Source organism: Heliangelus exortis, chromosome 6 (assembly GCF_036169615.1).
Source record: "Heliangelus exortis chromosome 6, bHelExo1.hap1, whole genome shotgun sequence".
NCBI classification, from domain to species: Eukaryota; Metazoa; Chordata; class Aves; order Apodiformes; family Trochilidae; genus Heliangelus; species Heliangelus exortis.
Window position 1 is genome coordinate 4,380,411 of NC_092427.1, and position 24,784 is coordinate 4,405,194.

Here is a 24,784-nt window from a genome sequence, read left to right on the forward strand (position 1 = left end):
CCTTCTTTTACCTTTTGGAAAGAATTTTCTGAATTTCTCTATATGACTATAAAAGCTAGGAACTTCCAAGTTTATCTTCACAACTCATAGCTAAACAAGAGAGTAATTCAGAAAAGCTGAAGTGAAGTTTGGTGCACTTAATTCAATCAAACTATTCAAAGAGAACCCAAATGCTTCTGTAAAAGTCAATATCTTTATGTGCAGAGTTACTAAAAGACAAAATAGTCTGTTATCTTTTGAATCCTGGACTGTATAGAACCAGTAAGTACTTTACCTGCTCTACTAGGATCACTTTCCTCACCCAGAGACACAAGGAACGGTTTTCACAGTTCCTGAATTTAATGCAGAGAGCAAACTGTGGGCTCAAAATTCACCATTTCTCTCTCTGCAACTTCCAAAAGGGCTCCTCCCAGCCTGATGTCTAGGTGCTATTTGGTAAGAGATTTTGAGGCTCTTACTCTTCCTGAGCTCACCAAGGTCCAGCTGACATCAAAACAGGGTATTTTATAGTATGTCCTAGTGTCATATCTGGAATTATATGAAGCTTGACTGACTTTATAGGCAAAGGGAAGACACAAGTGCTTCAAAGGCACTGGCAGTGATAAAACCCTTTTTAACACTGTGGACCACCACAGTTTTATATTGTGTTTTTTTCATCAAGTCACTTTATGGAAAAGGGTCCTTTTCTATGATGCTGTCACTTGACAGATGGAAGAAGCTGTGCTGCAGCTGCAAGTGTAAAAATAAAACTGCAGCCACTGAAATACAGGTACCTGGGTCTGCAATACAGTGACACAGTCTCAGCTAAATCAAAGAGCAATGATGTCAACATAATCAAAGCCTCTTGACTGAGCCAGAGCTTTTCCACTGATTAGGACTCCTGTGCTATTCTTTATAATAATATTTTATTTTAAGAAGCTGTTCTTACTCTTCACAGGTGCTAAAAATTCCAGCAAATTCTTTCTTTGCATTTCATTCAGCTTTCCCCTATCCGTTCAAACCAATGAAATAGGTGTAGCTGCAGCAAGAATTTTAATACTACCTATTTTTTAGGAATTTTAGAGCACAGAGAGTGAGTGGCCTTGGATTTCCCTGTGCAGCAGGAGATGTCCAGAGTGGGAAAATTTCAACCATTAAAGATGCCCTTGAGCCAAAATGGATTGTAGTCCTCAATTCTTCCTCCAAATCCTTTCTCACCCTTGAAATGGAACAAAAAGAAGCACTACAAGAATATACTTTGTGTTTCATCCTAAAAATCAGACAACTTGCACATCTAACAGAGGAAATGTTACTTGCTTCTTGAAGAATTTTTTTGGCAGAAAACTACTGATTTAGGAACGAGTTCTTATTTATGCCAAAGAGTTATATATGTCTTAAAACAACTACAGGTGAAGAGTTGGTTAAATGTAAGCAGTTTTTCTTCATTGCTTTTAGCTGGTCTAGTGCAAATCTCTGTTAAAATTTGGGCCAAACTCTAACTTAACAAAATGATATTTGGTTGGGGCTTAAACAGTTCATTGTTCCTAATCCAAATTAAGCCCTGTTAAAACTGCACAAAATGAAAATTGCTCTCAGCATTCTCAAGCATATCATGTCCAAGATGACTACCTAGAGAAAGATAAAGTTTTGGTTTAGCCAACTGTATCACACCAAAGAAAGTATCTACAATGTACATTCATTCTTCAATTAAATCATTAATTAAACTAGAATTTCAAAATGTTGGGCTCTTTGAAAAGTCCAGTATGCAGCAGTTAACAGTTTTAAACAACTAATTGTTCAACTTCTACTTTTCAAGTATACCATGTACTTTAAATAGAATTGATAAATTAAAAATGTAAATTGGACTGTATCTTTTAACTGTTGGTGATTTGTCTATTTTCCACTTTTTATTATGCATCATTTTTATAATAAAGAAGGGATTTTTTTCCCATTCCTGTTCTAGTTGATAGCAATTCTTCCATGCTTCTCAAAGTTAATGTAATAAAACTACATAAAATGTTTAAGAAAAGCCCCATTAAAATATACAAAGCATACTAATTCATGAAGTCAAAGTCAAAGCAGAGTGGAAATATGAGCTTTAATAAAACTATGTCTGTTGTAAATAACTATTCAAGCACAGTCATTTTTTTGCAAATTGCATGAGATATAGCTCAGTCTACTCAAAGCAAAGAATCGCTCAGCAGGATAAATGCATCTTAGTCAGAAATAGATTAAAAGATACAGCTGAGCCATCAATAAGAACCAGATAGCACAGCATTGTTTGCTGTTTGTTTTGAAGATGTAATTGCAGATCCCAGGATTTCAATAAATCTGTGCACATCATGGAAAGAATTGTAGAGAGGAACTGGGGCAACGCGAAGAGCGTTCGGTTCTCTCATGTCACACTGCAAAAGAGAAAGGGAGTGCTTAGGAAATTCAGGTCACTTCACATTTATCTGTCAGGCTGTATTTTAAATGTCATCCTTGTCTTCAAGGGTGAATGACTGGGCTGACAAGGAGACACATGTGAAAACTTTGGGACTCCCAAAAAACTACTGTGAGGAGCACTATCGTGAAGAATATAGCAAGAAAAGAAGCGTGGACCTAAAAAAGGCTGCAAGGCTCAGGATTGGCAGGACTTTGAGGTGCTCCAAACCAGCTATGTAGCCCCAAAATCCACCTTAGTGCCTCTAGCAACCCACAGCTGAATAGGCAGACAGGTGATATAAATGCCACCATGAAACAGAAACATGCCAGTATGATAGAGTTTCTTCTACTACAGGTACAAGTACTGTTGCAGGGCTTGCACTATTTTTCTCTCTCCCCTCTCTGAATCTGAACAATTTGCTGACTATTATAATCTCTTAGATTTGAAGCATATTACTGTCTGGAAGACAAGCCAGCACTTTAAGGCCCTGTGTTCTCTTAAAAGCAGCAGTTCCTGGAATTCCCTGGCAGCACCAAACCAGGAGTGTTTTCAGCCTAGAAGAGCTGCTCTTTGGGGACACATGTCACCAGCAGAAATAAAACCCATATATCACTTATATAGCATTACACTATCAGCTTCACCTCCCAGCACTTCTACATCACCAAATGTATAGCCTTAAATTTACCTTTATTCCTTCTTATCTGTGCTAACCAGTAACTGTGCCCCTTTTACTGAATCATGTGTCCACCTTGACATCTTGCAAAGGGTTTGGACATTTGCAGATCAGGAAAGGGCTGGTAGAGCTTCAGAGCTCCTTGGCACCCTTGGGCTGTGGCATTGGTGTCTGCCAGCCCCCCTGGGTTGGCACAGACCTCCTCTTGGTGGTCCCTGCCCTGATGCCCAAACCCACTGCAGGGGAGCAGGACAACACTGAAAAGGCAAAACATTGCCTTTTGGACAGTTCTGTTGCATTTCTGGTTTTGGAGTGATTTGTAGCTGTTCTTCATGTATTTTCTAATTTTTTTATTTTCTGATTTTTTGCCTATCTTTCCTGTTCAGGCACTCAGCCATATACAGCACACAATACAGCAGCTCTGGTCTTAGTAGTGACTACTGGGTGCTACTCACAGAATTATTGGAAATAAATCAAGAGAGAAAGGACAATCTGCAGAATAACAAATTATTTTAAAAATAACTCCATTAATTAGGTGTATAATATAACCCCACTTATTAGACTGAAGGTGGTTGGTAAGCAATTTTCACCATTCCCAGTCTTTTTTGACCTTAGATGAGACTATGTTTGCACAAAACCCAAATTCTTATTCTGTTATGGTGTGAGTTCACAAAATAGAGCATAGGAAGATGAAGTTTGATTTACTTACAGCTACTCCTCTTTTCTCCAGCTCCTTAAACAAAGATTTGATTGAAAGGGAAAAAAATAGAGTGAGTTGGCATCCTCTTTCCTCAATTTGAGATGGTGTGATTATTTTCACAAAGGGCTTCTCTGGATTTGATTTATCCTCACTGTAGTAATGTTTTATCAGGTATTCCAAGTAACCGGTGAGTAGAATGGATTTCCTCCTCAATGCTTTCATTGTAGTTTGACCAAAAACCTGTAATGGTTTTCAGTCATTATACTGATAACGTGCTGAAAATAAAAAGGAAGTAAAGGAGACAAAAAGGAGAGCAGATTTCTCTGTACATTACCACTGGAATCAAGTGGTAATGTCAGATAGACATAAATATGGCAGGATTGGGCTTTTGAAAACACAGGATAATGTTATTACTTCAGATAATGAAAGGCATTTCTCTCTACTGTTAAAGTTTTACATACATTGGTATCTGCATAACTGATTTGCACACAAAAAGAGTCTGCTAAGAGATCATTCATTTGCATATCTGAAAAGGATCCATAAATTCTCTACACACACAAGAGGGCTGCATGAAATTCAAAATCGCATTCTAGGGTTTTTTTGTAGGTACCTCAAGTAACAAAAGACAAGGGTCAAGACTGAAACATCACAACTGATCTAAAATTCTTGCCTCTGAAAACATGAAGCTTGTACTAACATTTTTACTTGAATGCTCTAAGTCCTGGGCAGGAAGGTTTGCAGGCTCTGCCTCTGCTACTTCAAAAGAAAAAATATTTACTTGATTCAGGTTTAAGAGCTCTATGCTTTTACACAGCTACAAGGAAGGATGAGCTGCAAAAACTCATGAAACATGCAAATGTGATGGCATGGGCTACCTTGCCATGTGGACAACAAACAATGTTGGGTTTCCAGCAGCATCTGAAAATTACTCTTGTAGAATAGTCCATGCTGCTCTCACAACCAGTAGATGCTGCAGAAAACCAAAAGCATCTTGTGTTCTTTCTGCAAAACAGAATCTGGCTGCTGCAAGACAGCCAGCACAGAGACAGTGCAGTCATAAAAATTAACCTGACAGGGACCAGAGCCACTAGCAGTCAGTACTTGTAGAGGTCCACAAAAATCCAGAGGTGCTTCCCTCCCTACAGAGGCAAGCAGAGGGTACCCAGGGCTATTGAGCACATTACTGGAGGGGAAAATGGAGCCCTGCCTCCTGTTCTGCTGGGCTGTGCAGCAGTATGAGGGATAGATCTCCTTAGGCTGCATGCAAAAATCTGTTTGCTCAGGCTATGTGTAAAGAATATTTGGTCTCCTGGGTGAAATTGTGGGAAAAGATCTTTTAAATGTGGCTGTCGAGCGCTCCCCTTTTTTCCATAAAAGGGAGCAGCCACCACCATAACAGTCACTTTAAGCATTATTGAGGAATAACATGCATTAACACTTGCAGTTTTCATTGTTTCCATTGGAAACACTGCCTTCTGCTTAATGTGTCCCAGTGAAGGTGGCATGCAATTTCACAAGCCATCTCTTGCCAGACATGAAAACTATTTTGTTTCCCACTGTATTAGAGCAATTAGCACTGGGAAATCCTGGCTGTGCCAAAAGGTAATGCAGGCACGGAAAGGGGAGGCGATGGAAACTGCTCAGCCCTCATTGTTCCAGGCTCCCTGCAGTGGGCTAAATGACAGCAACCCACACAAACTGAAGCACTGACAATCTGGGTCATAGCAGAATAGCTTTCAGCTTATCTCCAAGGTCACATAAAGTTTAAAAAAATATATTGGATGTTTAAGGACTCACTAAATAAATTGTCAGGCAGAACAAGAAGCATTGCTGTGCCCTTTGCAGTCCTTCAGCATTGCATGGAAGCTGGAGAGAGTACAACTGGCAATTTTCTTAATTTGTTTGCTTAAGATACTGTTTTTTCAGTAAATAAAGAAGAGGGACATACAGCGTATGGACATTGCTCTTTGTTCCAGCATCAGCTTTGCCTTTACACTGGCATTAACTGAACGCTAGCAGAAATAAAAGTCTCCCATTTATGCTGATGGCAAAACCTTGTTAACCAAGGCTGGCTTGAAAAGCAGCTTAGGAAAAAATGTAATGTTGTAGCATATGTAGCATATAGCAGGGAAATCTATGTAGACCCATCCCATTCAGCCAGCAAGAGTTAGGGTTCTGCATTTCAGGAATGAGCCATCCAACTGAGAAATGTTGCTACTGCTCAATATGAAACACGTGGTGTTTAGAGGGCAGCCACATGCCTTCAGATAGGCCTGAATTGTCCTCCCTAAGGTGGACCAGAGAGCTTTCAGCACATGGGTTACCCCTGCCTGGCCAGGAAAGGATTAATTTGGGATAGAACAAATACCCCTCCCACAGCAGCAATCTCAGGGATTCGTATAGAGAGGGCCGAGATGGAGCTTTGCTACTTTGGCCACCAAAAAAAACTAAGGAAGACATGAAGCAAAACCCATTCTGGACCTACTCCACACTCATTGATTCCCCTTTTAGGAAACATTCACAGAGAGCTTCTGTCTCTTCTGTTTGTTACTGTTTTGCTTGTCTGAACTACAGCAAATGACAGGTTCCTTGAGCCACTACTTCAATGTAGACTCCAGGACACCAAGTGGCCACATCCATTGTCCTTCCTAAAGGAGCCAAGTCTGTTTTGCCCAGGGAAATATAAGCCACTCTGGATACAATTTTTTTGAGTTACACGATTCCTTCCTAGGAAGATCTGCAGCAGCATCCTTTCCATGAGGCAGACCCTGAATGTCTCAATGGGAAAAGCCACCCCTTGCATGGAGCTCCTAAGAACCAGGACAAGCACAGTGCCAGCAGGAAGTGCAAACCTCAGCAAAGTTTGTGAGAATATTGAAGGGATGAGCATATTTATTAAAGGCTTTGGTCTCTCATGGGTGTGGGTTACTTTGTTTGTTTTTCATTCTCCCCCCCTTTCTTCGCTTTTAGCTATTCTGCAATTTATTTTTTTTAAAGGGAGGCAGCCATAATCTGCATAACATTCATTTAGTATTTTATACTCTTAAATTCTGTCTCAAAGTAAAGCAATTACTTACCTCTAAACTAGCTTGCAGAGCACAGACCAGTAAAATTGGAGGATTCGATAACCGAAATCCATTAATTCCTTCACTTAGCTGCAATTCTGGAAAATGAATAAGTCATATTAGTGTTTTTGATTTCTTCCTTTTAATGAATTGGACCTTATCTTGAAGCCTGTCCTCACGCCATAAAATATTTCCCTAATGCAGGAACCAGCCATTAAAAGGGAATAGTAATCTCTTCACAGCCAACACTTTCAATGTAGAGAGATGCCCAATTTTATCCCGCGGACGACTTCATCAGCAGCTTCAGGGGAACTAGAGACTGCAATTAATTTGTTTAAATGGTGTGTGCTAAAACCACCTTTACACTTGAATGTCTTTTCACACTGGCACAAGCCACAGAAATTCCAAGTCAGCAGAGCCACTCTCCTGCCGTGCTGCCAGGAAGCAGGGAATCATGTTCCTCAACTTTATTAAAGTGATGAGACACGTGGGAGGCCGTGGCCACAGCTGTAGCTGCAGGCCAGGCAGAGAAGTTGCCTTGACTTTAGGGCTGTGAAATTTCACAAGATCTGTTTAATAAGTCTGTATAGCCAGCCTGTAGGTTCCGTGTCACCGTTTATATTTCATGCTCCAGCACCAGAGCAAGAGGAAATGCTCTTCACGCACTGGCTAATTTTCTAATGATCATTGCCCAACTTCTACCCTATAAACCGCCCGTGGAAATGAACAAACAATATTTTCCTTCTTCAAACAGTATTTCAAGGTAATTTGTGTCTCCTGCTGGCTTTCCATAGTGCCACACTCTTGCACTTGGTCAGAAAACAAAGAGCAGACTGAGGCTATTAGGGAGGTGTTCTCCAGCCAAAGTCACATCGATAGGCGTTGCTGCAGAAAATTAAAAATATATTAAAACCAAAACAACCCCTTGAGCGAAAAAGCTCCTTTTCTCCTCCTCATTCCTCATTATATTCTCTCTGCCACACTAAAATGAAGCCGAACAGGCTGGCCAGGAGATCTGGAAAAGAGTCCTCCTTCCCTATTAGGACAATATATGTTTACTTCTTCAGAGCAGGTTTGCTTTTTTCTTATAGCCCATCCTAGTGCAAGGGATTTGGAGAAGCTGAAACATTAGTGGTATTTCATGACTTATGTCAGGTTACCTTACCTTTATTTATGTAATTTCTCACTAATACCACTGGAACTAATCCTAAAGGAAGGTATTACCCAAGTGAATCATAGCAGATCCTCGCTCCTCAGAGACTTATTCACTGATTAATTCACGGAGTTACTTCAAAACCTTCATCCATATTCTACAGCTGCATTTTGAAGGCATTTCAGCAAAATATCTAGAAGCAGACAGTCAGACCCATATGCCCAGAGATGAATTCCCATATTTATTTCATTCACTCCATTGCATTTTGGACAGGTTTAACTTAATACCTTTAGCATAAGTGAGGAAATGCAAAGTTCTATCCCTTCTACTCAAATTACTATGAAAAGTGAAGCTGATTTTAGACAAAGACATCAAATGAGGTAAAACTGGAAGTGTAAAAGTACATACTGTTTTCCATCAGGAATCGTGTTTTGAAGTCGTGACCCCACCAGCCAATTAGCCTAAGATTTCGTAAAGAAAATAAATTAATAGCAATCTTGGCATTAAATATTTTAATTTAGGGGAGAGTAAAGAAATATATAAATTAGATTAAGAAATATGTACATTTCTAATAATAGAGTGTATTTCTAACAGTGATATAAAAATGCAATAAATTATATAAATAGCTATCACTAAAAACTTAATATCTCTATTTGGGTATTTCATTTTAACTGTTAATGACAAAATGTGCCACATCTTTCAATTAGCTATTGATTTCTAACAATATCCATTTTGTCTGATTTCATTTCATTAAAAGCGAAATAGAACAGAAATATTTTCACTGTTTTCTTTGAAGAGATTAAAATCAACCTTAAACTTAATTTAATGAGTACTGAAAGAGAAACTGTGTTATAAAATCTGACAGTTTCACTAAGCAAAGGAGTCGGTTATGGGCAGAAAGATAACAGGACCACAGAAAGATTGTGCAGGCATTGCCTTTTCCTTACTCTGGGGAAGCAGTGTTAATTCTCAGTAAACTTTTTGAACTGATTTTATTATGATAAAATCTTTCTTTAAAGTAAAAACCAAAAGAAGAAAACAGTTTAATCCAAAAATCAGATTTTTTTAGATAATCTCCAGAAGAAAAAAAAAAAATCAATTACTCTGAAAATTATTTATCCAAGCTTTTAAATTGGATGATATTACATGATTAACATTTGATATTTGATGAAAAAATATACTCAAGGGTAAAAAATATATACCATATACAATATAAATAATTCTACAGAGCAGCAGCCAACCTTACAAAATCAAGGAGTGTCTTCCCACTTCCCTTAGGTTCCATGCTTCCTAACTTCATAGATTGCAATATCGGTGACTAATAAGAGTAACTAATAACATAATTTAAGTACATTAAATTTCCTATGTATCAATATTATTAAAATATTAATCAACACCTTAGAAGTCAGGAAGGACCCTGTGGGTTCCAAGACTGAACATGTTGGACACCACTTTTTCCAAGGCTTTGCTCAGTTTGTGTGCTTGGTACCAGAGTTTTTAGTAGGGAAGCCTGGGAAGTATTGAAAATGTGTAATAGCAAGAAAAAAGCTCTGAGTAAAACTCATGATATATCTGCCTTCCTAGAAGTTAAAAAAAAAAAAAAAAAAAAAAAAAAAAAAAAAAAAAAAAGGAAAAAAAAAAAATCATTGCCCTTCTCTAAAGCAGAAGCATTTCTTTGCAGTATGCTTAAAAGGAGCTTAGATCTGCAGAATTAAGACCACATTTGAGTTAAAGACTTGTTATATGAGTACCATTACACCATGGTGTAAAATAAGGTACTTCATATTCCTGTACAACAGCATAGGTTTTATGTTTACTTCTATGAAAGGCTCTAAGCTGCATCCAAACATAGTGTATATAGAAAAAAACTTTATTGCTGCTTGATGTTTTTATTATTCCAAGACCCATGAAAATCAATAGTGCAATATACATTCATTTCAAATGAGATATTGCATTGCCAAAATGAATACATCCCAAATAAAGTAAAATGCATCTTCTGCCCAAGTGACTCAGTTACTGATGCTTTGATTCATAAAATGTATTGCAGCTATTCAATATGAACCTTATAATATATATAGAATGCTTCACTGTAAACCCTGAGTATTTTGTTACTACAACATACTATTAATGTCACTGGCACACAACAGTTTATGAATTTCATAAGTTTTAAACAGAAAAAAAAAATGGGAAATGTAACATTTGGACTATTACCCTGTAGCAAGGAGCAAACAAAACTATGTCCTATTTGGGCCACATCCTAAAGTCAAAGACAAAATAAACATAGCCAGAGTATTACCCACATAGAACCTAATGAAAAGCACTCTGGTTGCATTTTGGAATGTTTAAAACTTGATAACTCTAAAGCTGGCTTAAAACCAGAGCTCTGCTGCAGCTCCACGTCTGCAACTTTGAAAAAGAAATTTCAAAACTTTTCCAAAAATGACAGAATGAAGGATTTTTTTTTTAAAGCCAGCTTTAGCTATCTCACCCTTTCCCACCATAACTTTGACAATTTGCTTTTTCTTTTTCTCTCTTTGGCTGTTCTAGAACTTCAGAGGTGTCACTACGGGATGTGCACTTTGAGGCAGCTCTGGTCCTTGCACTCCCATTGATCTAATGGTCCATATGGATGTCATATTATTTGACATTTAAGTTGACAGGCTTCAAAGTGTGGAAACTCACAAAATCTTTACAAATTAGCGATTTGCTGTTTACAATTTTCTGTGAAATTTCTGAAATGAAGGTTGCCACTGCTATGCCAAATTTCAACCTGTTGTGATGGGAAATAGTGAAGGTGTTAAACCCCAGCCATAAGGCTTTATAAATGCTCTCTAAAAATAATAGGCAATAAAACTGCACATTAAAATACTGCAGTAAAATGCCTTATTAAAGGGTTGTTATTCTGCATGCACAATGAGGATTTTTGAAATGCAGCCTCCATTTTGACTATTCCTGCTTCAAAAAACAAAGGCACCAAGATCTAAATTGATTCTGAATTCCAAATCATAACCTTTACAAAATGCATAATGTGGAAGTTGCCTGGAAAGCCTTTGTGTTTAAAAGCACCTTAAACTTGTTGGTAACTGGACATGAGATTAGCATCCTTTTCAGTCCAGATAAAAAAACATTTTAGGAGGTGTGAAAAAATCAGTGTGTCTGGGGAAAAGGAGATCTGATTTCACAAACCCTCCTCTAGGAGCCTTGGAGAAAAAGGCATTACAGGTCTTTCTACATGTAAATGGACCCAAACCGAGCACTTGTCTTAAAACAGCACTAATTAAAATGCTCGTCCCAGTGACAGCCAACTCATGGCCTGTGCCCAGGTGGCATCCAGCTGCCAATCCCAAGCACCCATGGCCACCTACAGGTAATGCCTCTCCATCCAGCACCAAAATGAACATTAAAGAAGAGTAAATTAGTGTCAGATCAACGGTGGCTTTTTCTGTGAGGGGTTCACGTTCTCAACAAGCCCACACCTATAATAAATTTTAGAATAGATAACACATTATCCTATTTTATCCCTCAAACTGTACCCCTGTCCTTAGGTTTGTCAGCACTGAGACTCTCCCAGGGAATTCTGCAGTTGAAGCAAACTCTTACTAGGCCAGTTTCATGGAACAAGTGGGTATATAATGCAATATTCCTGAAAGGTTTTCAGATTCCTTAGTTTTACACCAGAATGTTCTTTCATTTACAAATCAATGCGCAAAGATTTTCTGGGCTTGAAAATTACTCCAGAAAATAGTGGCATCCCCTCATTTAGTGAAACTCTCTTTAAGTGCATTTACACCAGGGAATGATCCCTTCAATAAGTATTTTTATTTAGCTCATTTTCCTCCTTCACATCTATCTGCATTAGACTGAAGTGCTGGTTGTTCCCAACTTGAACTGTACCGTTTGTAGTTGCATTAATGATGCAGGAGTGAAGGATATAATGATCATGATGTATGTGCAGTGTAAACATCAAAGAAGATCCAGTTAAAGAACACAGAAAAAAAGACCAAAAAAAAAAAATTGCTTTGACCTTTGCTTCGAAGTTACAGATGATCATGCGACTCATTTATAATTTACAGCCTGAAGCAACATGGGTCTTATTTCCCTGCTTAGCAAGGAAAAAAAAAAAAAAAAAAAAAAAGAAGACACACTGAGCAGTGATAGAGAAAGCAGGGAAATATTGTTAATGTGACTCAACTTTAGCAATCCAGGGCAATGGGCTGGAAGTATCCTGTCACTGCATTGTGTGAGAAATCATCTCACATCGGTGAGGAAGAATGTTGAAAAGCTACAACAGGAATGCAGTGTGAGATTAAGAGTATGTTATATCCCATTTGCCCACTTCACTGGGCATGGGACAGTTTGTGTCCCCTCTTTTATCAGGTCAGAAAGCTATCGAGACATTTCATATTCATTACTTAGATTATTTCTCTATCAGGAGCATATATCAGCAAAGCACTCTATAGTTATGAAACCATGGAGGAAGCTAAATCAGATGCAGGCAGTTTTGGGACAGAATGTGTCCACAAAGCAGCTGATGTTACTCAGCTCTTCGTTCACACATTGCTTTATTCTTGCAAAAAATCTTCCAGGTGTTGGCAAAGATTCATTTGAGTTTTTATGCTCCTGTTTTAGCTATGAGTAAGAATCAGTTCTGAGGAGTTAATGAGACATCTCCCTGTTCCCCAAGTTTATTACACAGAACTCCAGCAGATGTTGTGTGGTGCCTGCAAAGGCAACCTCGTGCAGGAAAAGGAATGAAATGGAATTAAATGGAGCACATCCCTAACACATCCATGGCCTGTGCTTAAGTCTCACAGCAACTTTAAGACCTATAGCAGATGACCAAGAGTTTGACAGAGGCTCAGAACAGAGGTTAACTGCGTCTCCAGTTAGAAGAAAATGTGTTAAACAAACCACCCATCAGGTCTTAAAAATTAGACTTTAGGAGAACACAGAAAGTCTGGATACTGGGCCCAGCCTGAAGCTCAGACAAAACTCCATCTCACCTCAGCCCCAGTGATTTCCCTGTGAGTGACCATAATCCTGCTGCCTAGGAGAATGTGGTGGGAATGAACCTCACCACTGCTGCCACAGCCAGATCCCAGCTCTGCCCAGCTTTTACATCTCAAATAGCAAGATAAAAAACTTAATGGTGCATCCAGCTTCTAAAGACCAAAAATTATTCCTTAACACACCATAAAACCATACGTGAATCTGCAGCTCAACTGAAAGTTCCAGACCTTGAAGAACATTCCTCCAGTACCCTGGACTGTACCTAACACAAGACAGATGGAAAAAGCAACCAGGACTCAGACCCTGAGCAGGAACATCTCCTAATGCTGTTACATTCAGAAAAAAAGGCAATCCCAGAAGCCAAACTCATATTAACAGTTGTTTCAGCCCATCTAAGCCACCTTTCTCTGACCTGGATTTACCAACAACTCTCCCCAAACTCTGAGCACAGACCTGATCCCCAGGCTTAACACCTGGGGCACACACAATCTTTGCATTCTACTCTGCATCAATTTCATTGCAGTTTTCTAATTGTCTTTTGTTATATGTTTTGATTTCATTTTTTATTGCATCAATTTTTACTGCAACCAGATGAGCATTATTGTGCGTCTTCAATGCCAGATTCAGAACAAAGAGCAAGAATTACCTCAGCCACCCTCCCCAAAGAAAGCAGAAAAAAAACTGCTCATGGCTTCAAATGGCAAAATTTTTGGCTCGTTGACTAGAGGAGCTTAAATTTCAATTTTCTTTGCCATCACCAACTTGTCTGATCCTGGATGAGTCACTCAGTCTTTCCATGCCTCAAGCCCTTGCCTCTGCAAATGCTGTTCAGTACTGCCTCAGCTCTCTGGTGAGTGGCAAGAATATATTGGTTAGAATGTTTCACATATTTAGTGCTGAGGACCATGTGAAAATAGAGAAAAAGTTTTCCTTGGATTATCTTGTACTTGATTTTTTGAAATGCAAATAGGGAAAGGGAATTTGAAGGCAGTGGCTGGTGCCACTAGGATTTTTTCCTTCCATCAGTCAAATTACCCTCTGAGGTTCAAAAGTTGTTTCCAATGTCAGGTTGTTGGTGACTTCAGAATTTAATATTTTGTAACCTAGCTGGCACTTATATTAAGAAAAAAAAATAATAAAAAAAAACCCAGTTTCTATTACTTAATTCCACACTGTTTTGCAGATGTGCTGAAACAAAACTGGGGATGGACAATGTTATTACACTGAAACTCCATCCTCTCCTTACAGGGCACCAATGCAAAGTCCTGCTCTGCCCCAGGGCTCCCCTGCTGACAGCTCGTGGGAAGCAGAAAAATATTTTAAATAATATATGGTGTAGCGATGTGGGGTCTTTTTACTCAAAGCAAAGAATAAGTGAAAAGCAACTCCCAGTTTGATCACTGAATTGTAGAACTGAAAAATTTTAACCCCCATGTGTAGGTGAAATTCTTCATATACTGTGAGGCTGTCGGTTATGGTCTGTACTTCATAGGAATATATATATATATATATTTATATTTATATTTATATTTATATTTATATTTATATATAAATATATATATATATATATATATATGGGCTGGGATTTGCATGGGGGATTAAGGGACTTAGCAACTAGTCCCTGTTAAAATCTAGCAATATTGGAAACCTAACTCTAGCTGTCTCCTTCAGAAAACCTTGCTGGGATTGCCAGAAGCTATATTTAAAGCCTCTTTTTGCTTTGTTTTTGTTTTCTCCTTTCTATCTATTTAGGCATCCTTTATCCCAAATGGTAAGACTGATCTCCTTTCATTATTCTGCTCCATGCAATGCCTGTTGCTAATTTTAAGTAAGATCTGTTGTCAGAATTTGAAAAGCTTTTGAAGCCCAGGTAATTATTAGCCTCAGACTTCTGTAGTCTTGGACTTGCACATACTCTGATGGCTTTCCTTACCCTCTCCAACTCCTTACAAATGTTTCCTAATTATTAAGCATATGAGACTTGAGAGCAATGCCATCCATTATTAATGGATCAGTCTCTTAGAACTCAGTAGAAATAAAAAATATCAAAACTCTTTATGAAAACTTTTTACTCTGAAAGTAGTAACTCTTCATATTTAATATCAATGAGGCTTTACTTTGTCAAAAGACCAAAGTAATATGGTTGTATTAGGGGCTAATAACATGACATTTTTCTTCTGCTAAGGCACTTGCATTTTCAGTACCAACTAAAGTGAGACAATTTCTCTCCTCTATTTTAAGTCATCTTGGTGGAAAAATTGTTAAAATTCACTTTCTACCTAGCAGTAAATTCTAACAGCAAAGACCAAAATCCTGAAAAACACTTTCATAAGTTAAACAATGACCATTACTTACCATGCAACTGCAGTGGGTGAAATTCAGAAAACTCTAGATTTGAGTAATAATCTCTTTTCCAAAAAGTAGCTGGGCAGATCTCAGCTCCCTGAGCTTTGCTGTTCTCTAAGGCAGGGGAATTAAATGCAACTCTTGCCACAATTAGAGAGACTCTTGGGTGAAAATCTAGGCTGTTTGGTCAATCAAGTGAAAGGTGATTTACAGCTGACAGGTACTTGAAAACAGAGGATACACACACTCTCTTCTTGCATTGATTTTTGTCTTTGTGAGTCTTTTAGACTCCACACAATTGGGAATACACCAATTTCAACGTGTCCCTCCACATTACCCCTCCAGCTCCAAACAAAAGGAGACTGTGTAGCAGGAACCAAGTTGCTGTGATCAGAGCAGGAGAAAGAGAAATTTCTGATTGAAACCCTGTGAATCCAATCAGAGCCCCTTGGAGTGGTGCAGGGCTCTCTGCCAAACCTCTAAGGCTTGCAATGAGGGATGGTAATTTCCTTCCTTGTGATCAGGCAAGAGAAAGGTATGACCAAGCAGCAGACAAAACTGAAGCCTAAATTAAATCCCAGGACAAGATCTCACAAAGAAAAAAAAAAAAAAAATCAAAACTAAAAAGAAACAAAAAAAAAACCCAACCCCTCTAAAGCTAGTGAAGTTGAATTAAAAACTGTTAAATCAGCTTAGGTACAACTATTATCACAAAGTGCTCATATATCACTTCCACTCGCCAAATATCAGATATATGAAAAGGGGGAATAATGCCAGCAGTATGTTAGCACATTTAGTAAGGGGAAAGCAAATATTCTGCCTAACACCAGAAATTAAAAATCAAGCAGGGAGCCAATTTACTCATAGAGATATTAATAAAGTTCTCAGTGATTTTTATAAAGTATTGAATAATTCCAATTATAGTAGGGTGATAAAAAAGAGCATACAGCATTCTTTGAGAATTTGGTAATTTTTCCTAGGCTGTTTCAAATAGATTAAATTAAACAAGAAGCAAAAGCAACAGTCCCTCCTAGAGGTACTTTTAAATGTGAATTCTGACTTAAAGGAGACTTGGATGGTTTTGATTATTATGATGCATTTACTGAACTACACAGTCTCCTCAGTCCCTTCAATGACTCTTTGAGGGGATGATATCCAGATAGATTTCTAAATAATACATGTATCTTACTGAACTATAATATAAAAATTTTAAGATCTAGGAAGTTGTGCTTCCTTAAGTCTTTGTTGTTTTTGAGTACAGAAATCACAATATTAATGCAAGACCTTTCTCATACTAGAATCCTTATTAGCTAAAGTGTAAGAGTTATCACCTCTGCTCTTTGCCTGAAACAAGAAGTAATCCACATTAGCTGAGAATTTTTAATATTTTTTTTTAATGTCAGTGGCTGGAACCAATTGAATTCAAAGTGTCAGCAGAATTGCCAGAGAATCCAGTAGTTGTAGTCCAAAGCATTTACTAATGCTGAGTTATACTCAAGGAGGAACAAGATTAAGTTTAAGACATGAAATCATTGTGGGAGAACAGAAATGGGCATTTTTCAGTTGTTTTAAAGAGTCCATCCTCAAAAAGTTGAAATGTCATCCATCACTAGAAAACATGTGAGAAATGTGACTTAATGACCTTGCTATACAGGGCTGTAGTTGCCCTAATTTTCAGTGGCACATAAACCACCAGTGTTTGGGGCCCTAAAATAGGTTTGTCAGGAGGTCAAAGATCCAACCTGAGGTCACATGGATGCACATCACATCTTTGACAGAAGATCCAACACTGGTTTCAGGACCCCCACTCCCAAATTCTTCTCCACTGCAAAAACAGGTGAGAAGCCACCCAATAAGGACACTTAATGTCCTTATGTCAAACTACCTGTACCTGCAGCCCTGACCACCAGCACACCCTGATCAAATCTCTTCACTTGCTTGCCTGAATTGGTTGCTAGAACATCAAGTCAGAAAACTGGCAATAAAAACAGAAGGATGCTGAGAAACTAGATCAGGTTAGGAAATTATTAGATTTTTGTTCAATAAACTGCAGACAGCTAAAGAGATTAACAAATAATTCTGAGGGGCTGCTTTTCATGCCATGGGACAGGAAGGCTCTACAAGTTTCCCACAAAAGTTGCACTGGTGTGGTGGCCTCCCTGATTTTAAGCCATGCTGAGTAAGAAATTAGAAGGAAGGGGATGAGAGAGGGACACAAGTGTCCTTGACTGGAAACTGCTCTTCACGGGTGGGCACTGATTTCTGGGTCCCATACAGAAACTCTTGCTGTAGCTGCCCTACAATTTCCACTTCAGTGGGAAGTGAGGAGTAGTGGCTGTGACAGCAAGAACTTCTCACCAGCAACAACCAGCTGTGAAAATAAATATTTCACAAAAGGAAAGTGAGAGGAAGGATGGCTTAAAGCAAGTGAGCAAGAAGGAACCATAAATGTCATGGAGGTCTCTAAGCTCCTGACTCAAAGAGGTGTGGAGGGGAGCAAGAAGGACAGCAGACTGTGGGCTGACTTTGTTGAACATACAAGGAAAGGACCTGGGGTGGGATCAAAAGAATTGATCTAGTCAATTGATTCTAGTGTTTAAGATAAAATAGGTTTGACTAAGGGAGCCCAAGGAAAAATATTAAGTTTTAAGTCCTGAGGAGACCATCTTCTGTCTGAGAACTAGAGAAATTAAGGTTCCAGCCAGGAGAAAGGCATGAGGAACAGAAAGCAAGTGGAAAAATGTGAATACAGGTGGTAAATCAAGGCAAAAAGAAAACCCCCACAAAATTCATCCTGTGCATACACATAAAAAGCTATGGGAAACAGGCAGACCCACCTGAACTAGTGACTGACAGTGGCAGGGATATACTTCAGGGGACTGATATGGAAAAGAAAAAAAGAAAATTACCTGCATTCATGGTAGAAAAGCCAAAATTGCTGCTACTTTCAATTTATTGAACTATTTCAAAGCACACCATGCTCTGACAGCATATTCAGTATGGAAAACAAGGAACAGTTGCTCTCTGTGGGCTAAAGAACTAATACACAGGCATGAGCAAATCTCATTTTTAAAGGACATGTGGAGACTACAGCTTTAATAGGGAATCTTAGGAGAAAAACTTCACAGAAAGTACCAAGAGTGGGAATCTGAAATAGAAAAAGTGAAAAATTACCAAAAACTGAAAGTGAATGAACATCTGGTAGGAAATCCAAAATGTAAAATTGCATTGGTTCTAGCACATTTCTGCACGGAGGTAAATGAGATCTGAGAGAAATAGCAGAATATTTGGATTTTTTGTTGTTGTTGTTGAAAATAAACTTCTCTCTCCCTAGGAGACAAAGGATCTGTGAGATGGACACAGAAAGGTATGGATTGCTATTAAAGGGGACAAAATATCTCTGTGACTAATTAAAAAGGCAGGTGAAGAAGGTTTTCTTTCCATTTTGTTACAGCTGTGTGACACCAGCTTGAGCATTACATCTGGGGAAGTTCACTCAGCTTTCTCTTATTGGGAAAAATCAAGACACAGCACAGTGCTTTCAAAACTACCTGTCTCAAAGCAGAGAACTGAGGCACAAAGAGCAGCCAGCTAACAACACACACCCTTTGAAGCAAAAGGAAAAAAAAAAAAAATCGCATCAACCATTCAGACTCCAAGGAGAGCCCCAGGATCTCTTCCTTGCTAGTTAATGGGGATGCAAGAGCTGCCCCCAGGCTACATTCACCTTGCCATCAGGCTAAGCCTGTTGGGTTCCTTTCAAGTGTTGAAGCAGTTGAGTCTTCCACCACCTGATGAGAAAAGCTAGAGGAGGCAGGTGGGAAAGCAGAGCCACAAGCAAGAAGGCCACATCCCTCTTGTTTGCAAGGCTGGGAGTGGGAAAGGGTCATGGCAGAGCAGATTAAGGGGTGTGTGTCCCCCATCAGAGTGGTCCAGGAGAGATGCAGGAGGAATCAATCTGCTCTGATCTAACCTGTAAGCTCACCAGTTTAGTGAGGGACTGCTGAAGACCTGCTGCATGTACCATGTTATATATATCTTCTTGCAAGAATTTGACCAGCCTTAGAATAAAAAATTCTTTTCAAAAAGGCCGTGACAATCTTCATGCTTTAAATGAGATTTCTTCATATTGTTGGTAGAGTTTTAGATAAAAGAAAGGGCCAGTTGTCAGGCAAAGATTTAAATTTACATAAAGTCTCCAAATCTGCACCCAAAAATCTCTGCAGGTGTCTGCAGCCCAATGCACCTATGTTGTCAACACTGTTTTGGAAAATATGTGACTCATAAGCTAAGTACTTTTGATTACTTTTTTTATCTCCACTTACCCTAGCATTTTGAATCCTTGATAACAGGCATGAAAAGCATGAATCAGGCCACCACCATGCTTTTAAAAAACCTACTGTAAATATTTAAGAAATTTGACAAGAACCATGTCTCTAGTTTTCCATATGCTCCATTTTAAGGTTCAAGATGTCAAAATTTAGAGTGTATAATTGGAAAGGGGGTACACACAAGGAATGAAAACAACTCATAATCACTCCAGCTACCCTACAGGTGAGGAAGATTTGATGTACAGCACATTTACTCACATGTTTTCCTAGGAGTTTGCAAGGACACACACAGCTCCTCTCTCAAACACCTTAAAATCTAACCAGGGCAAAGATGACAAAATATAGGGAAGACCTTCAGAGAGGAGGGAATGAGAAGATTATTTATAATGAGAAAAGAAACTGATAGCTTGAAGATACAGCTTAATCACAGGGAGGATTTGAAGAAAGATGGAGAAAAAAAGCTTGACAGAGAACAAGGAGACAATCATGGGAGCCACATAAAAAGATGCACAGGGCTGAAGAAATGAGAACGGGAAGAGATGATGTAAATACACATTAACCTCTCTCTTTTCTTCTCCCAGAGACTCACTTCAAAGTTTAAAAATGCTCTTGGATATTTGCCATGCACTTGGTGAATCAGAGAACACACCCCTGCAGGCCCATCATGGGTCTAGATTGGCCTAATAAATCACTGGTCCCAAGACAATGCAATTAAGCCTAATTAGTCGATGCCTTTATTCCTAAACAGTCTCTTCCCAAGGGAGACTTTAACTTTTGGTTTCTAAATTAGCTCAAGGAGCTAAATTGTTCTCATCTCCTTGGCAAAGAAGCAGTTCATGTCTACCTTAGTACAAGATACTTTCTGCACTTGGGGGAACACGTGCTGCCCTCCACAAGTAGGTTATCCAGATATTAATCCTAAATCTGAGTCCATTAGGACCAGTGACAATCCCTTCTGCAAACCCCAGCACACAGCTTCCATCTGTTCACCACTGATTTCCCACCTTGCTGCCCTGGAAATCTCCACATTGCTCCTCCAGATCCTCTCCTTGTTCTGCCTGGGTGCCCTGTTCTGCTAAAACTTTCAGTGGTGCTGAGATGCTCAGAGGGAAAAAGGCTCCAAGGGTCAGTGAGAACTGACCCAGCTTAGCCCATTGTCCCTAAAAGCATTTTAAAGGAGAGCAACTTCTGTTCTTTCTGATACAATAGATCTAAAACAACCTTCCCAATCTTTTGAGTGTCCTTCGCTCTCAACTCATTGCTCCCAAGCTATGGTTTTTTTCATCTGTTTCACATGAGCTTCAGCTATTTTACTGGGGGATTGAGTGGCCCTAATTAAAAGATAAATAAATAAATCAAAAGAAATAATGTGGTATCTCCTCAGGGATCAAGAAAACAGCTAAAGAAAAACTCAGCTGAAGCTACCAAGCCCTGCAAGGTGCTGAGCAGCAAAAGGATCTTACAGGTAGAGACTCCCACACCCCTGCCTATGAAGAAATTGTCTGAAGATCCCTTGTGTTTCTCAAGGCTATTGTGAAACAGTTACCTTTTTCTTCTTTTTTTTTCTTTTTTTTTTTTTCCACTTTTTTAATCTTTTCTTTTTTTCTGTTTCTTTTTTGGGTTATCCCAGAGCCCAGGCTGACAGGCTCTCTGGGCATCAGCTGCTTCCTGCACTTGCAGCATTTCTGCACATCACACAAACTTCTTTTTAAACTCCACCTTCTACTAGTCTGTGCTCAAGTTAAGTCTAGATAAATCCTTTCATTTTAAACAGTAGACCATGCACAATTTTCATTTAATCCTCTGCCAAGGCTTATCTATTATTCTCCTGACTGCTTTACATACATTGAGCTCCCCTTTCATCTTTTTAAGTTGTGCCTTACTTTTTTCTTACAGAGATTTGGCTAGGACATTTTTTCTTCTTGTATCTCAGGACTCTGAGTCTGTCCCCTCTTGTCCCCCTGTGCCAGCTGGTGGCAGATCTGAACTCACTGTAGATTTATAGCTGCAGATACTCTGCTGCAAACACCTGACTTCTGCTTGTACCTTCCTTCCCAGGTCATTTCATTATGGCTAAACTTGCCTGGTAGATTTCAGCTATCCTGCTTTTCATATGAATAAACTGATAAAAAGGGGAAGAATTAAAAAAGAAAAATTAAAAAGTGAGAAAAATGAAACATTTCTGGAGCCCAGAAAATTGCTCAAGCAAAATTTCAGTTTTAGCAGATCACCTTAGTGCTCTACATGCCTAGAAAACCTCCTCTCTCCACTACATAACTGCATATATGTGGGAACTTGGTGGCACAGGACCAATCTGCACTGACCAAACAGTTTCAGAAGTGTTTCACAGCTCTGCTCTGTCCAGGCTTTTTTTTTATCCGAAACCTTTGCATAGAGAAATTACCCCAGAACAATTACCAAATATATATATATATGTGTATATATATATTGCATTGTGATATATAGAGAAGGTGTTAAAAAAGCTATTGGTGTATTTAAAGAGACTTCAATGGAGGTGAGATCATGAGAGAACAGTGATATATTGGACCCATATATGTCACATTGATAGCCCTGAGAAGAAAGATAGGAGAATAGCAAAGGAGTACCCAACATACTTGGGTAGAGATGTTAATTAGGATGGTTACAGGATGTAACCTAATGTAGGTTACAGGATGTAATTAGGATGTAACTTTCAGACCCATGGCCCTTGCAGTGAATTAAAGACCTGTGCCTGGCTAAACCAGGGAGTTCAGGGCAGTTTTACAGTGACACAAATAGAAGGGGACAAAGAAATCCATTGTACCCCAAGCCTTTACCTGCCAGCAGGATCAAACCTTGCTCTTGGGCATAAAGCTTTTTCCAAGTTAGTGAACTACCAGCTTTAAAAACTCTTGTGGTAAGCTTGCAGGAGCATAAAGGAGTGGGACTGGTGTTGCCTTTTTTTTTTTTTTTTATTCTGGGACATGACACACTGTGTTTGGGTTGCTTTGGTCTCCAGTTCAGCTGCCACAACCTTGGTCTGCAGAGCCAAAGCCCAGAGTGGTTTCAGCACGGCCCCTGCTATTAAATCAATTAATAAATCCTTCTTCAGCTGCAATTTAGAAGCAAGCAGCAGCAAATAAGGGCATTTTTATTCAGGGGCCAAGTTCTGGATGGAGAACCCATGGGGAGAAGCTGAAATTAGGAGAAGTTCAAACAAAATGCCCTGGTGATGGGCAGCAGCTTCTCTTGGGGGTTAAAATCAAAATTTTGCATTGAGCTGTTTAATTTTCAGAGAGTGTTTACGTCCTTTTTGCCCCAGTCTCAGTCAGAATCAGGCAAAGGCTCCTGGCAAACCTTCTGGTCAGAAGATACATTTTTACATTAAAACACAATTCATTATTTCCATGTACAAAATAACTACCTAGTCAATAGCTTGCAGAAAATGTGAAGAATGAGACAAATTAAAGAAATCTATACAGGTGGGTAAAGTGACTTGCATAACATTGGCCGTGAGCTAAAAACAATATTTCAGGCAGTTTAAATGACAAAAAGAATATCAGGTGGATTGTAATTTAATTACTCTCTGGTGTGGGGGCTGAGATGCAGAGAACCAGAGGTGTTTGGTGCTTCTGTCTGGGAGGGAAGTTGTGTGGCCACTGGGTGTCATCCTTGGCTCAGCTGACAGCCCAAAGCTTTCCAGCTACAAAATAAAACCTGCAACTTCCCAGGCAGTTGAATTCCACTCTGTTTGATTGTACAGCAGACAGCAAATAGCTCTGCATTTAAATCAGCTATAAAATTGAATACCTTGACATAGACAAATTCTCCTTTGTCTCACTGCCTCCTTTGGAGGCCTGGGATGTGGAAAAGAAGGAAAAGGAATGCAACCTGAGCAGATTAACTGCAAACAGTTTGATGAGCAATTATCAAATCTCAAGAAATCTGAAATAACTGTGATTCAATAATGCAAAGGGTCTATGCTCAAAACTTGGAATTATATCCTTAATTGGGCCCCAGGCTGAAAAAAAAAAAGTTATTTCATATAGCAATTTTTTAAAAAACATTCAGTATCCAGATTTAGCACACAGGATATGTATGAAGAAACTCAGGAAAAACTAATCTAAGCTTCTACCTACAATACCAAGGTAGTGGCCTCACAGAAGTTTCAAAATTTCATCAAGCAAGGAAAAAAGACTTAAAGTCCTTTGAGATTTTATTCATTCCTCCTATTCCTTGCTATTCTGTGATTTCCAGCTGGCCTTACAACCAGAGTCCAGAGGTTTGGCCATAAGAGCAATGCCTGCACCTGGCCAATGGAGAAGCAAGAACAAAAAAAAAAAAACCAAAAAAACAAAAGAGAGCTTTTGAGAAGAAATATCCAGATATTTGGAATATTTTCTCTGTGTTCACATGTGAGGATGGAATCAGCTCACAACAGATCATATGTCATCCTAATGAGTTTTCTGTTATGGGTGACTGAGAAGAACTTATCAGTGTTATTTTGTTATCTCCTGGGAGTCTAGACAGTCTGAAACCAGCACATAGCGCAGTGAAGCTGCTTATTATAATGTTATTTCTCTCTGAAACCTGATTTATCTTTCCTCCTTTAAGTTAAAGTAAAAGCAAGTGCCAGCAATTTCTCCAGGCATTATAGCCAGAAGGAAATGTTTACATTTGTCTGAGCATCAAAAGTATTAATTCTCCTGCTCTTACAATACAGACATAAAGTACAGTCATACAACATTTAAAATACTGGGTATTTTGGATTTTTTTAGTGCAACTAACCTTGGTTGATAGAACAGCTTTTCATGGATTATACAGTCTTAGAGAACACAGATCTTCGTGTAATACATCCTAACTTTACCAGGGGATATAATTTTAATGAAAACATGGCAGAATTAAATAGCTATTAGACAGAGAGCTGAAATTGTCTTTCATTTTGTTCATGAACCAAAGACTGCAATTGTTAAAAAAAATCCATTTTTAAAGGAAGATGTAAAATATTCTCTTTATATTAAGTAGTCTCATAAGCATGATTTAGGTTACTTGCTTTTAATATTACAAGCAGTCTCTTTTATTACCATGTTTTGTGTAGAACTGATAGCAGATTTCAAGCA

At 38.8% G+C, this 24,784-nt stretch overlaps 1 protein-coding gene across 2 annotated transcripts in view; it reads right to left on the minus strand.

Annotated features, from left to right (window-relative positions):
* Positions 1-2,058: 2,058 nt before the first annotated feature.
* The window catches only part of KYNU (kynureninase), a 57,259-nt gene continuing 34,533 nt past the window's right edge, over positions 2,059-24,784 (minus strand). For both annotated transcript variants that reach the window (XM_071746437.1, XM_071746438.1), the window contains exons 11-14: positions 8,407-8,459; positions 6,858-6,943; positions 3,790-4,020; positions 2,059-2,384 (exon numbers count right to left, since the gene is read on the minus strand). In XM_071746437.1, the coding sequence (XP_071602538.1) occupies positions 2,232-2,384; positions 3,790-4,020; positions 6,858-6,943; positions 8,407-8,459 (523 nt within the window). In that variant the 3' untranslated portion in view covers positions 2,059-2,231. The remainder of the gene's footprint in view (positions 2,385-3,789; positions 4,021-6,857; positions 6,944-8,406; positions 8,460-24,784) is intronic.